The sequence below is a fragment of the Poecilia latipinna genome, unplaced genomic scaffold, assembly GCF_001443285.1.
Source record: "Poecilia latipinna isolate Pla-1442-1.1 unplaced genomic scaffold, P_latipinna-1.0 Scaffold90, whole genome shotgun sequence".
Lineage (NCBI taxonomy): Eukaryota > Metazoa > Chordata > Actinopteri > Cyprinodontiformes > Poeciliidae > Poecilia > Poecilia latipinna.
The window spans coordinates 513,122-528,911 of record NW_015112706.1 but is presented as its reverse complement, the minus strand read 5'-3'; the positions used below and the strand labels follow the sequence as shown (position 1 = coordinate 528,911).

General features: G+C 39.2%; 1 protein-coding gene across 6 annotated transcripts in view; it reads right to left on the bottom strand.

The window, feature by feature from the left end:
* The window catches only part of atp11c (ATPase phospholipid transporting 11C (ATP11C blood group)), a 54,210-nt gene that overhangs the window by 21,173 nt on the left and 17,247 nt on the right, over positions 1 to 15,790 (bottom strand). For all 6 annotated transcript variants that reach the window (XM_015023926.1, XM_015023947.1, XM_015023955.1 and 3 more), the window contains exons 2-4: positions 10,753 to 10,872; positions 7,244 to 7,333; positions 744 to 824 (exon numbers count right to left, since the gene is read on the bottom strand). In XM_015023926.1, coding sequence (XP_014879412.1) covers positions 744 to 824; positions 7,244 to 7,333; positions 10,753 to 10,872 — 291 coding nt within the window. The remainder of the gene's footprint in view (positions 1 to 743; positions 825 to 7,243; positions 7,334 to 10,752; positions 10,873 to 15,790) is intronic.

Sequence of the window (15,790 nt, the reverse complement as noted above, 5' to 3'; positions counted from 1 at the left end):
AAAGAAATAAAATCTGGTTTATTCTTAAAATACAGCGATGAAAGTACAAGAGGTGCTGAGGGTAGAAAGAAAGAGTTCAATCCATGCCAACATTGATCTTGAGCCAAAATGTGAGATTACAGGGAAAGGTGATGGGAGGAGAAAGTCTGGTTGATTAACATAGAGGAATAACGCCAGGGAGAGGATGAAGAGAGGCAGCAGAAATCACTTCAGTCACAGTAATAAAGTTGGGCACACCTCCTTGGAATCTCTCATCAAAACCTGGCTGGAAGTGCTCCGCTAATGTGAGTGGTTCCCTTTTATTTTTGCAGGGAAGTCCACCCACTATTGTCCATTTCAAAGTCCCAGCAGGGGAGCAACTAAAAACAATACACCTGACACTGGGATGTTGCAGCAACAGAGAGGAAGAAGCGGACACTCCCCCTGATCGTTTGTATCTCTGTAATAGACTGGCTCGCTCATTCGCTCTACATTTACTCACACTTCCCAGGAGCCCGTTTCATCTTCACCCCAATCAGAACTCACCAGCAAAGCACATTAATACAGAACCCAAGAGAGCATTAGTCGAGTACTTTATACAAAAAACAACGTGGGAGTAGTAAAGGCAACAGAACTTAATGTGTTATATGGAGAGTGGGGGGCATAATGCAGTAGAAGACAATGAGAAAATGAGGACATTGCAATGGAGAGCTAATGACATTTCTGTTATCAGCACTGATCTGCCTCATTAGGCAGGATTTTACCTGTTTGATAGCAGTTACTGTGATGACAAAAAATAAAGGTAGGCCACTGGTGACTGGGCTGGTGGGGGTGTCCACTATCACCTGCAGGGAAAGAAAAAAAAAAAAAACAGTGTGCATTAAAGCATTAATTATAAATTCCCTCTGCGGCGTGTTTTTTCAATGGCAAGAACATTACGTGGTGATAGTTGAAAGGTTTGGGTTAACCCTTAATCCAGGGTGTAATCCATTTCTCTAAGATACTTACACCACACCGCATATTTGGCCATAAGGAGAAACATGAGGGAGACATTTATATTTTGGAAGGAAGCAAAGGAGGTTCTGGGCCAAAGAACTTTTAATCAAGAGAGCCTGGGACAGAGTGCTTAATCTGCAGGCATGCCAACACTTTTGTGTCTCTGCCAAGCCATAGTAGAAGGCCAGCAAGGAGCTTTGTCAAATTCCCGTTACCTCGCCCCCCCCGAGCTCTGTGGAGCGGAATACAATGTGTGCTTCCACTGAAGCTCTATGCATCGTATGAGTTTAGATCTGGTAATATCCCAAACAACCACTTCAAAAAAGGCTCCAACTGAAGTCTAATGAGACAATCAGTTCTATGTGCTCATGTGTCCCTAGAACCCAACTAATGGATTTACTCTGGCATCCTTGATCCCACATAATGCAGATTTGCCCCCCTACATCGTGCCACCTAAGTCTCCTTTCTGGCGGAACAGCCGGTTTCATTATGACAGCGTGCACAGACATGGCATACTCAACTCATTTATATTCTGGCAACAACAACTAGAAAGTTTTATGCTTCTGTGTTTCTCACTTGCATGACCTAAAAATGAAGCAACATTTCCAAATCAACAGGAATGCAAACCCACAATGATTACGCAGTAAGAAACCTGTTCACATGCAAACGCAAGTAAAGATGTTGTCAAGTCTAGCAAAAATAACTTGGGCATAAATTAATCTGACACACACAGTGGTGCCAAATTTATATCAGCTGACCTCTTTGTTCAAAAAGGACTAAAGTAAATACTCATAACTCATCCATAAGTCATCCAGATGCAGTAGGTCTATACAACAACACTCCAAATGTATAGAAAGCAGTTTGCATGAATAAAAATGATACACATGTATCTGCTTCAAGTGTCTCAAAGCTGCAAGTTACTGTAAGCTGGTGGATTACTGAATTGAGTAACACATTGTTCTCTCTAATCATTTAAGTTATGCACTGATTAACAACCTCACACGTCATGTTCCGAAACGTTATTGTGATTAAAAGTGGAGGCAATTGAAGCAATCTACATCGTCTTTTGAAATCCAATGCAAACAATTCTTAGCATCACAAAACTAATACTAAAAAACAGGGACAACTCAGGTAAATCTTAAATTTTTATGAGTTTGGAAGAGGATCAAAAACTTTTTCAGATGTCGGCTGCTGAAAACGCTCCTTCTTATAAGAACATCTGTTGAGGCAGGATGAAACAAAATGTACAGATTAAAGGCAGTTCTGCCAAATAATGAATGAATTTATGTAGCTCTCTGAATTGATTGAAAGTAAGGAATCATCTCTGGCATTTACCAAGTGCAAATAATTGTGGCCTAAAACATTTAGGTTAGTTTAGTGTGGTTTAACGTCGGATGTCAAGAAAAAAAAGAGGTTATTTCTAGTCTTTTCACCACAAGTAAACACAACATGATGTGATGTTTTATAAAATAAGCTTCACTTGTTCACATTTGGAGCCACATAAAAAGCATTTTAGACCAGCAAACAAGTTTGCAAGACAATAAAGTAAACTAAAGCTTCAAAAATGACCAACCATCCCAATCTTCAAGAACCCTTCACAATATTTAAATGTCAAATAAAAGTGGGAACAACCACAACCACAAGAACCAAAGAGAGGATACCCAGATGATGAAGCATTCAGAAGACCACACACATCTCAGAGTGAAGCCAAAGCATGCAAAGCAATCTTTACACTGCACTTTGCGTCTTTTAAAGCTATTTTTAAACTACAGAACTTCAGAAGCAGTTGTTTAAACTATGCTTTATAAATAACCTTGGCTTGAACGTTCTCAGCACTACTTTGGCGTATCTCAAGTGTACAATAAAGGACTAAAAAAAGAAACTGTGGACAAAAGGGGCTTTTTTTAGTGTCTGGATATAAAAGTTAGATCTAAAAGAGTACTTTCATTCTCTTTTCACAACAAAACTGAGAAGCTTGAGCTGACAAGCTTCTCACCCTCAAAAGCATCATGATAGCTTTTATAATTAAAACAGGAACAGAGGGAACAAGGCCGGAGCTGGTTTCCATTACATTAATTGGTTTGTTGATAAGTGCAGGTTTGTGTTACTAAAGGTTTTCTGCAGAGGGTTGTTTGGTCCTTGTTGTGGGGATAAACAGTCTGAACAAGATGAAACTGAAAAGTTTAAACTTAAAGAATAATGTCTTGGAAAGAACGACATAATCAAATATACATTATTTTTTAGTAAATAACACTGTAATGAGTAAACAGACTTTGAAAGCTGTGCATTATCAACAGTTCTCCTTGATGAGCTGGGCAGCCCACTGAAAGCTAGAGCTAATAATCCTAAATGTTGGATGTAAAGTCTGAACGATGACGAACAGCTCTGGAGCTAAACACAACCTGAAGTGGATCTGAGTTACATTGTTGCTTCCTGTTGAAATTAGATCTAGCTTCCTTAAATCTCTCTATTTGAACGACCTAAACCTCAGATACACAAATATCTGTGTATTTGAAGCCGAAGAAGTATAAAGTATTTGAGAAATGCTCCTTTTTAAGTTTTAAAGTCCTATTAAAAACTAAGCTTTTCTATTATTGAACCAGCTAATATGCAGAATGTCTTGCTAAATTTAACTCTGCATGGCTTTCAGGCAGGTTTTTTAACAGAACAGCAGAATTTAACTTTAGAAGAACTGCGGTAATATGGAAAATCACTTTGCATTTAAAATAGCTTAATGGTGGCGACTGATGTCACCGTCCGTGAGTGGATAACTCAATTCAGGCCTGTCTCAACACTACACTTTCACTGGGTTGTTCATTATGCCAAGTATATTTACATTTAGGTAAATCCATCTGAAGTGAGACAACTAAATGTTTTACTGCTGTAGGTAAATACAGAAAAAGCTTTAGTTCTTTCTCCACCCATTGTCTTCCAAGACTGAGTCATTGGCGGAACAGGTCAAGGAGGGAAACCCATTTCTCTCCCTATTGACACTCCAGTCCATTCTGGGGGTCACAAGGCATTCAAAGGTCAGAACAGACTGAGTTCTGGGTCTGCACCAATGAGTCCTGGTAGGACATGTCTGGAAATCCTGATCAGATGGCCAAACAACCTCATCCAGTTTATTTCAATGAAGAGGAGCACCAGTTTTCCCCCAATAATGCAAAAGGTACAGTAACCCTACAGAAAAAGTCAATTTCAGTCATTTGTATCTGGTATCTTATTTTTTTAGTCAATCTGATATCTCGAAGAAGAAGGTCGCAGCGCAAACATATCACTACATCAAGAGGTTTGCATAACGTGCCATTTTCCATGTCACTGAGAAATTGTAACCGCAAACAAGAGTCCTTAAACTCTGGCTTAGCTGTTCCCCAGACTGTTGAGTTCTGGTTTCACTTTACATTGCTACCTTTTTTTTTTTTTTTAAAATTGCACAATGGGGCTTGGAGTTTCACATTAGAGTTCCCTATCAAAAGATGCCCTGCATGATTAGAGTTATAAAGAAATTGAGTTTGTATGCCTGTATTGTAGACCACTATGCAGGATTTATAACTATGAAAGTGTACATGGCTAAAACCTTCATTGTTATACAAGGCTTGGTGAATTCCACAAATATCTAAATGTTTCGAGCATCATGGTTTTTTCAAAGTTAACTTGGGCTGCAACACTCAACTGATAGGTGTGAAAACTCCCTCATAGTCCAAGAGACTCATTTCGATTGGTGACAAAAATGGCAACATTTGTTACATTTTCAGCTGGTGGAGTTGGCTTTCACTCTGCTCTGTGTCAAACAATCCAAACCCTTTGAAAAACCTTTTTGACCCTTCTCACATGTGGCGGCGCAGCACCAAGAACTGCTGAAGTAAACGACAGCCAAACTTAATAAGAAAACATGAGCACAGCTTTCTTCTTCACCAAATATAAACAAAAATGGAGCGGCGTCAGATTTTAACATAGGATTTCTCTTTTATCTTTGTTAAAAGACCTCGAGCCATTTCTTCCAGCAGCTCTAGACTAGGTGACTTTTGTTTAGGTTGTATTTACCCAGAATGGACTGCGCTGTAGTTCTCATCCTGCTTTTGGAGCGGACTCCGGTCCACTTGTCATTCACATATGCATTAAACTGCACCAGCGTTCACTTCAACCAAACTGAGACAGAGGCTTTTAGGTGAACCAGAGTTTGATTACACTTTCACACCTCCCCAAACAATCCGGACTTTCTAGGCAAACAAACTAAATTTGGATTGAAGTGGACGAATCAGGGCTAGTTTGAATGCACCCAAAGAAAACAAAAATCTACCCAAGTCTTTCAAGTCCAGTGATTTTCCCAAACAGTCCTCAGTCGTCACAAATATTCCGCACATCATGTTTCCTGCACAAAAAACACTTTCAGTTCTCCCACCACCTTTCTCCAATGCACCAAATGCAATGCCAGAAAATATATAAATAAAGTAAAACTCTGCAGTATGAGTGAACTGTGTACTCCTGCTGATATGCGGGTGTGATTTCAGAGCAGCAGAGCACAGCAGCACTTCATCTGATGCAGGAAATGTGTCAGGGTGAGCAACAGACAGCAGGTCTCCGGGGTCCCCATTTCTGTGCCGTGGGTCTTGATGTCCTCCTACCCCGGCAGCCCCCGTTCCCTCCCGCTCTCCCGTTCTCATTTTCAGTTTCTGTCTCTCACAGTGCTCTATTCCTGTTCGACTGAACTCTCAGGCAAAGACATTCAGGGGCTATTTATAGAAGAGTGGTGCTTTTTTATCAGCCTGTGTCTATTTGTGTCGCTGTGAAGTACAGAGGGCTCCCTGGCTGCTGACGTCAGCAGCGCAGCGCTGCAGAGACACGGGGGGCTATGTGGGATAGAGACTGAGAAAGAACGACGGCAACCCTGACAATAAAAAGGGGAGACAAAAGGTTGATGGAATGGAGTCGGAGATTGGATGGCGTTAGGGTATTTGCATATAGTCTCTCTCAAGGGATGTGAGACGGTTTATTTCTGTCAGAAAAAAATGCAAGCGCGAATCAGCGGCGCGACGTGTGTACCTGTTCCTCGCCGTCTAAAATCCCGGTGAAACAGAACCGAGTGCTCACCATGAGGAGCTTCCTGCAAAGGACGGCTTTAGCAAAGAAGTGCCGATCATGCTTCAGCATCAGTAAACACCGTTAACAACCCGGGGACACCCACTGACTCATGTTTCCAGGGAAAAAAAAAAAACAGAAATGTTCCTCTACTAATACTCTACACCAGAAATCTGCATCATGTGGCAACATGCAACTGAAGAAAACATTTATGTCACTGAATATTGTGCGCCCTTAACACCTGCTTTTTTCCCACTGGTTCACCTGGGGAAAAAAACACCTGCTTAGGATAAATTTGAAGCAAACTGACAAACTGAAAAGCATGAATCCCGAGAAGGTGTTAAAGATGATCAAAGGGTTGGGAGGAACTTTAATTATTTGGCCCACTTTCAGATAGTGAGAGATGTCAAAAAACAGAATGGTGATCTGCCTCTTTTGGCTGCAGAACTGGACTGAAAGGAGCCGTCAGTTTCAGCTCATTTAGTCAGTATGACACCTGAGAAAGAAGATCCAGCCCCATGAGCAAGCCCAAACTAGAATCTGTCTACTTTAGAGACCGCTCAGGCTCCTTTTAAAAGGAGAGTAGATAGTTCCCACTTTAAGGGATCAGAAAAAAGACACTACAGCTAACAGAGGAACAAAAGCAGATGCGCTCTCAAACCCCTTCTCCACTTTTGATACCACACAAGAGGAGAACAGTAATGTCTATACAAATAGATCCTTAGGTTAAGAGCTATTTAGAAACTGGACAGAAGTTGTAGCACAATACCACCCGCAGATAAGTGGATATATTTATAGGTAATAAACACTTAATGTAATCAGTCACAGATCTTTATTTTCATTTTTCATTTGGCTCTCATATTAATATTTAATCAGTGTATTTACTTCTTTACACATATTTTTCTTAAAACACAAGACGTCAAAAATATCCAAGGTGTAATACGTGCTGAATATAAACATGTGTGCTTCTGAACCACTACAGAAGTACAAATTTCACACATACTGTAAAAGTAGGTGTTAGCACAAATAGATACAGCTTCACACCACTTCCTTGTGCAAATATACATTCTGCACCACAACTACTGTGTAACAGGATTCACTGTGTCCTTAAAGGCACGGACCCACCCAGACACGCACATGCACCATCAAACCTTTTCATTGGTTTAGCATACTGAAAGCTCGAACTTACCTGTACCAGGAAGATGATAAGGAAGTAAAAATTGGCAATTCTTCGAAATTGTTCAAACAGGTTCTTTGGTAGAAAGTTCCAGACTGTATACTGCAAAAGAAAAACATAAATACAAGTCAGATATTTTACTTATTTTTTTGTGTGTTTTTATTTCATATACCCAACGTTTCAGCAGGATATTTGATTTGGTAAAAGACAAACCAACAAATGAAAGCGACATCCAAAACATAGTGTGCTTGTAAACCTTCTTGATGTAAAGAAAACAGGACTCCCAAATGATATTCGGTTTTTAATTAAGAAATGTTGATATACAGATGTCTATTATTTTTATTCATCTCTGAAAAAAAAGAAAGAAAAGAAGATTTAACTGCAGGAAGAAACAAAATTTAAAATCTATTTGGACTGAAGAAGGTTTGCCACATTCTTCACTTTCAGCTGTGTTGATGTTTTAAGGATCTCTTTGCTTGTACAGCCTCTTCATATCAACACACAGCTTCCCATTCAGATCAAACCTACTTCTCAGTCAGTTCTGGATGGATTTTATGTTATGTTTTGAGTCCTCGCCGTGCTGCAAAGTTCACATTTGCTTAAGCTTTATTTGTTTGTTTATTTATTTTACATATCTCATAATTTCATCAAGCACCAGTTACATGGTAAAACTCATGGTGCTTTTCATGGTAGTGAGCCATTACATTTCCGACTGTGCTTCCGTCTGTATGAGGTTCTGTGGGGATTGCTATAGTTTGTCTTAGTTTGACGATGGAATGCAATGCATGTTTGTTTTTTAGCTAGCTTGTCGTTTTATGTACCTGCTAATCATGTAAAGCACTTTAAATTGTCTAATTGCTGAAAATGTGTTTTACAGATACAATTACCCTGCCTACATTTGGCTGATGTCAAGCATGCCTTCTGTTCTGGTGTCCAAATAATTAAATTTTAGACTAATGTGAGCAAAGAACATTACTCTTCTGGTCTAATTTGTGTCTGCCATCCATAGGCAAGTTGGCAGAGGTTTCGAACGCCCTCCACCTACACAGTGTAATGGATGATCTCTAATTCTTTGGGTAGAGGTCTAATGCATTCGTACAAAACTTATTTACAAGTACCCTTGTATGCAGCTTGTTTATGTCTGGAAATGTTATGCTCTGCCATAAAAAGTGTCACCAAAGCAAACTGGAGAATTCCCAGCTGTAAGGAAAATCAGCTTTTGGGAACTTGCTACAGTGACAATGGAGAATAAAAGTGGGGTGCACCAAAGTTTAATGTCAGTGTTTTTCATAATCCTCTCTACATTGAATGTAAACATTACGGGTACAGAGAACAGAACAGAACACATGCTTCTGGCGTTCAGCCCTGATGCCACGGGCATGTCACAGAAGCAGACATGAAGCCAGACATCGCTACGATGCCAAGGCAAGTCTGTCCGACATATCGTGGGAAACAATAAGAGCCGTTTCCCACACAAGTGAAATTTCACAGTCCAAGACAACCGGATCATTACATATCAAAACAAATCCCCAATAAGTTTAACGGTCACTTATTGAAATGCTAGAACATTTTGATCAAATTATTGCGACAGGGGAAACCAGGTGGGCTCAGTGGTAGAGCCAGTCCCCCTTATGGAGAGGCTACAGTCATCAGCGCAGCTGTCCCAGGTTCGATTCCCAGCCCTCCTTCTCCGATTTGAGCTACTAACGAATAAAGGCCACCAGTGTCAAAAACACTTTAAGAAAATGTTAGAAGATTAAATAAAGAAGAAATCATATTTCGATTTATACATTTCTGCTTGTTTATCTTGCTTGAAAGATACGAAAAACATAAAAAATTTTGACTTTAAAGCCCAGATACACACAAAACTGGAGATTATGTGTAGAGTTACACGCTTACTTTTGAGATCTCCATAAATCCCTTACCAGACATCTTATTTTATATTACTTGAAATGTTAAATATTGTTATAATTCAAATTCAATTCAAGTTAAAAATACTTTATTGATCCCAAACGGAAATTGAATTTTGGTAATAAATGTCAATATGCTTCTTAATATTTTCTGCTTTGCAGAAATAACTATACAATCTATGTATAGTTTTATTATATGGGAGTCAGAGAAATAATTAGCATAATAATTATCAGTCACTATTTTTGTTCTTAGAAGCTGGCCTTTAAGGGCATCACTGGTTTAGTTTGCTGATTTATGTGTTTTATTTGGGAACTCTTCGATGTGGAGCGAATCACAGCACTAAGTTGTTTTTGCTCTTGTTTAAGTGACCATGACCACTGACAATACTGGCCATAAAGAAACACATTTTATCTGCTTGACTTTCTGTGAACTAGTCTCAACAAGAAGTAACTGATCTGCAAAACAATGTAACACAAATGCTAACACATGCCCGCAAAAACATTTACAACACACTTGCACAGAAACAGCACAGAGGCACTGATTATATAGGAAAAAGTCTGCTTGGGGAGTGTTGAAATGCAGTGGCAGCAGAATGGCCCATCTCATTTTGCTAGAGAGAAAAGAGAGTAAAAGTAATGAGAAAAAAAAAGGGGGGGGGGAAGGTGGCAGCAGTGGGTGGGGGCTGAGTGTGGTGGTGCAGAAGAAGCAAAAGTAAGAGAGGAAACGCATGTTTTGGTCATTGCAGAGTGCAAAACCAAAAAGATGATGGAGTGCAGAGGAAGCGGAGAGCATAAACACTACAGTCGGAGTAATTAAAGGCTGTTTATCTTGACATGCCGGCAGGAGCCAATTGATTGGCCCCTGTACACTGAAACCGTCTACACCACCATGAATCCCATGACTGTCTCTCTCACGCAGACTTCTCCACCTCCCCATCCCTGTCACTGATGATGCCACAGAGCCAGTCAGCAATACCAGTCTGAGCTTGCTGTTGATACAGGACAGGTAGAATGGGGGGGAGTCTAAGCATGTGAGAAAAACAACCAGTTTCCCATGCTTCCAGTTCATTATGAGCAACCACGCATTTCACTGCCAGTCAGTGCTCCCTTGACAGACAAATGATCACCCTGGGTTGGGAGCAAAGACAAGCGTGAGAACAGGAAGATGGAGGAGGAACAAAGATACGGGAATGCTGGAGAGTCCTCATTTTGCATTCAGGGAGTTAAACAAGTGAAGAAAATGCCTCTAGGCAGGTAAAGCACAATTCAGTCAAGCACAGGAGAAAAAAAAATTCTGTTTGGTTTTTATATTCCGTTGGTATTTCTGATGTTGCAGTGGTGACGAATGTCTTCAGCAACTTGAACCAGCCATTATAATTCATCACGTAGCATGTAAAAGAAGAGTCAGTTGTGGTGGAAAACAGGTTAAAAAACCTGTTAACCAGTGCATTACAATCTAAACCTTCTAATCTAAACCTTTGAGCTGACAGTATTCTTTGCCTCGTAAAGGATCTTTGGCGCATTCAAACTAGAGCTCTTTTCACAAAGGATTGGCTCTTGAAAGGTGAATGTTAATGCTAGTTCTGAGCAGGGCCAACGTGTGTTTCTTACCTTAGAGGACACAATCCTGTTATCGCAAAACTTGGGCGGGATATAAGCCTCATTGGGGGGACAGGACTTATGGCCAACGTAGATGGTCCTGCTGTGAACTCGTCCCTCATCACCACCAAACTAGAGGTGAAAAAAGGGGGTAGAGGGGAGAAGAGGAAGCAAAACAGAAGAGAAGACATATTTATAATTTCTAAGTTTAGGTACTGAAAAAGCAATGTGAATAACAAAGTTCAGATTGTTTGAAAAAAGTTACAGAATTGAGAAGTGCTTAGCTTATTTCGAAAGCACTCTATTGGAAATCAGTTGGGCACAAGCCAGGGGAGTATGACAAAGGACAGTGGCCCAAAAACACAATCTGTATGGGGGCTTAGTTTACTTTCTCCCAACTGGTGACTTATCAATGCAAAGAGATATTAAACTGAAGAAGCCAGGCAAAACAATACTGCTCAGATTTATGAGTAGAGTTTCTTTTTCATGACACAGCACATTTTATTATATTTCCATGATGCATGGATACACTAACCTATCAACCTTTTAAAAAGTCCTTCAGGAGCTCCAGGCATGCCATGCTCTCCACAGAAATAATTCACTGTTTTGATTGATTTTCACAAAATAAGATACAGAAACCCGGTCTGTGAAGACACATCATTCTTCAAATCCCAGATCTACACATGGACGCCTTCAACTGTGCGTCAACGTAGACTGACCACACTGTTAATTTAAAAAGAAAAATCTCACATCTTTCGATAAAATACTTTTGCGCGAGGATAAGGTGGTTTTTCAGCCGTATTAAAATACGTACGCATTTTGCAAACCTGCAATGGAAACACTTTGTCGCATTACAAAAGTGACGCAACCAGTATCCAGCTCTTACTACTGGCAAAAACGACAAAGAAGACGACAATGATGAATGCTAGCTTCATGGCTGAATTATGAATATATCTCATGTAACTGTTTTTTAAAAAATATCAGCATCAGATATAATGATTTATTGCAGGAACAAGCTTATTCATGTGTAACTTTAATTTCATTTCTTATTTAATGGAAACACAGTAACTGTTAAATTAGTGGGGGGTTTCCAACATTAGTAGAATTTAGACAAAGATTTGCACACATTTGTAATGTAAACACATCTTCTCTTACAGATAACACAATGAGGAGGGTGTGTGACTTTGCGTACGTAAAATCATACAGCAACCAATATAAGCTCAGTCACATCTTGCCTAGTACAGGGGAAATCCATAAAACAGATGTCATGCATAGCGCTTATTTCAGTGCAATATATTATTCATCACGCCCTTTTGCAATATGCCTCCATGTTTTGCAAGCACACAGTTCTAGGTTGAAAACAAAGACAAAGTGAGCTTGAAAGAGGGCTTTATGTTTTCGTGTTTATCACATAACTTTGATCTCATGGTAGCCTGTGGTAACCTTCCAAGTTTTCGGTGTATTATGCAAGTCTCAAAACAAAAACAAGTTACATAAACAGCCTCAAAACAACATGAAAATTCTAATAAATCAAAGGAATCAATTCTTCCTCGTTAAGAAGTTATGCTCAGTTACAGATTATTAACTGCAAGAGAAAAGATCTGATTAGTTTCTAGCCCACAATGATCTGGCCATTAAATCAGCAATTCTAAGGAGGGGGGGGAGACAATTTACTGTAACTGCAGAGAAAATGATGAATCTGCATCGTAATTCACAACTGGAAATAGAGGGTCAAGAGTTGGGTATGCATTTATCATTATTACACCATTTAACAGAGAAGGCAGCAGAATTAAACAAGTTTAGGAGCAAGGATGGAAATGTGATAAAGGTAAATGTGAAACAATATTTGAATAATGGACACTTCAGGTCATTAACTGCATTTGACTTTTAGAAGTCAGCAACAACCTGAGTTTGTTCCTCAGGTGACAGGTGAGCTTAACTAGGTGTTTATTTACATATGGGCATGAACATGAAATGTGATTACAACCAAGACAGGTGGCATTTAGCTTTTCATTGTCAACGTCAGGGCTTAATCCATACTTAGGTAACATACTTGTGTTTGGCAAATAATAAATATTATCTTTGTTTAGTCAGATTTTCCTTTCTAATCACTAAAACATAAAACTGATGAATGAAATGTGCTTTGGGATTTTTAACAGGGATAGTAGTGGGAATAACAAGAACAGCCACATTTGTGCATTAAAACTTATGCCCAACTCTGCAAAAATGTTTTGTTAAATAAATGCCACAAAGTACTTGCTGTTGGTTGGTGCATTTTTAGACAAAATGTGGGCAATTTTAGGATTTAATATCTGATGAAGATCTCAGGTTGATCAGCATCTCTACACACGTCATAGTTTGGAAAGTCATTAATTTCTTCCAAAACTAGGAATTGTTGTGCCCATAACTGATCTATTGCTATCCTCTAAACTAAGAGCACAGAGGAAAAAATATGAAATATGTATTAGTGGCTAATGTATGTAAACTAAATATCTTTGCCACAAAAAAAATTATCTGTGTCCATGTTGTCAGAATGAAGCTTTTTTAAGAGCAGCAGAACGTGTAAATTTAAGAAAACATCTATGGGGGGAAAAAAATGCCTGGTTGTAAATATATCAAATTTATGCTTATTTTATATTTTCTAATTTTCTAACCTTTTCTTTTTATTTTAAAATGCAATTACAATAGCAGAAACAAACAGAGTTCTGTCAAGTATTTTGGTACATATATAGGCCCCTAAAAAGCACTTCTCTCTTTCCTAAAAAGAAAATATTCAAATGGTGTGCCTTTAATTTAATGCCTTTATATCTTGACCTTCTGATAGCTTTAAGAAAGCCTCACAATCAGTCAGTGCATAAAAGACAATCTCTTAATTAAAACAACATTTCTATAAACTGTTTTTATAGTTTGATTTCACAAATTATAAAATAAAAGTGGTTTAAAAACAGTCTGTATTTTTTGTTTATGAGCATAATTCTCAAGGGAAATGTAATCTGCTGGGATCTACATAGTAACTCTATCTCTGACAAGTTGAAATAAAAACATTAAAATTAATGGAGTGCACTTTCAGAAGACTTGTCATGTTTAGAATAAAAACCAGAGATGAAAGAATAAATTTAAATGGTAATTACTCAAACACATCCACTGTTGTGAAGGACTGAATCACTTTCAGCAGGATTAGCTTATTCATGCTGCAAACAATGTCCTTCTGTTCTACTCTGACAGTCAAAACATTATCCAAGTAGCTGCCATTCACATTTCTTAAATAACGTTAAATCACTTCAAGCACAAGCTGTACTGTACAGCAACTTTTGTGTTGCTGAATTATCATTATTATTCTACTGGCAGGGGATCTGCAGCATGTGGGGTGAGAGGACAGATTACCATGAACATCTGATCCTGGACAAACGCCAGGGAAGGTGCGAATGGCGGCCACCTGGACTGCAGGCTGCACAAAGGCTATTTCTGACAAGAGGTTACATTAAAAAAATATCCTCAAACACTTGGAAGAATAATTCACACACAATAATGACACTGCCAATATGACCTCCACTAAAACAGTGACTTAATTTTAATTATGAGCAAAACAACATCAAATAAATCCAAATTCGTAATGCTGATTTTGAGACAATTCCCCCTTTTTCTTCAGTTCAGGCTGGAGAAGAGAGCCAACATGGTTACATAATGCAGCCATGTTCACACCTCAGTATGGATGTCAAGATTAACATCCAACTAAGTATACCGACGCTCCTTCAGCAGGACCGGATGGACCTGGCTGCCGGAAAAGAGGGGAGGAAAGGAGAAGTGTGAGGAAAAAAAGGAAGTGTAACAAGATCTGACGACTCATGCATAACCAGCTTTGCTATGCAAAACGGCAACCAAGACCAGCTATATGGCTCACAGCTGATCCACTGTTTGACTGGACTCAGATTTGATAAGCTTTTGAATTACTAGGGGTTAATAAGGAACGCACAGATATGATGAATTTGGGCCGAGAGCCATAACTAATATTAATGCTTTTATGGTTGATAACTGACATTTACCAAGAGTCTTCCTAACCTTTCCACATCATTTCGACACACCCCCAATCCTGCAGTGCATCATCAAAACACAAACCACAACAAGAGGGAAATAAATATTAGCTGTTATTACCAGCCCTGTTTAACTTATAGGACCAAAATAGGGTGTAAAACATCGGCTTTTACCAATATATAGCATGTGTCTCTACTTTTAGGGTGTTTTCACAGCTGACAGTCTGGTAGACTGGGTTTGATTGGGGACCAAAGTTGTAACATTTGCTACATTTTCAGCTGGTGCAGTTCACTTTCTCACTACATTATGTCAAAAGATCCAAACTTTTGAAAAGTCTGTTCCCCCCCTTGCCAGTGATGGCGCTGCACCAACAACCAGTGAAAGAAACAAGATGAAGACTTCTGAAGAAGACACTAATAGCAACTTCCTTCTTCACAAAATGTAAACAAAAATGGAGTGGCTGTGGGGTTTATCTTCTGTCTTTAGCCCTTGTCCCGCTAGGGCTAAACAAACATTTTTGTTTTGGTTACATTTACCCAGAATCCCTTGCATTATAGTTCACTTCCTGCTTTTGGAGCAGTTTAAAGTCGACCTGCATTCACATAGGCATTCGAAATGCACCAGAGTTCACTTCAACTGAACCAAGACCTAGGTTTATAGGTGGACCTGAGTTTCTCTGGTCCGCATCAAAGTTCAATGCAGATCACCCTAAAGGAACCAGACTTTCTAGGCAAACATACTAGAGTTCAATAAAAGCTGACCAAACAGTGAATGCACCCATAAGTTAATATCGCTATTCATAAAAGACCAGAGAAGCATTCATCATTCAGAGGGATATGAGCAAAACTCTAAGAATAAGTTAAATCTCCAAGCTTAAGCCTCAAGTCAAAGCATAGGTGAAGGAGTCTCGACTGCAAACTTGTAAAGGCTGGCCTTTACAAGTTTCAATTAGTCCCCAAGACCTAACACTAAAGACCGAATAGTGCAAAAGCCATGCTAATGTGCTCTTGTTCTGAAC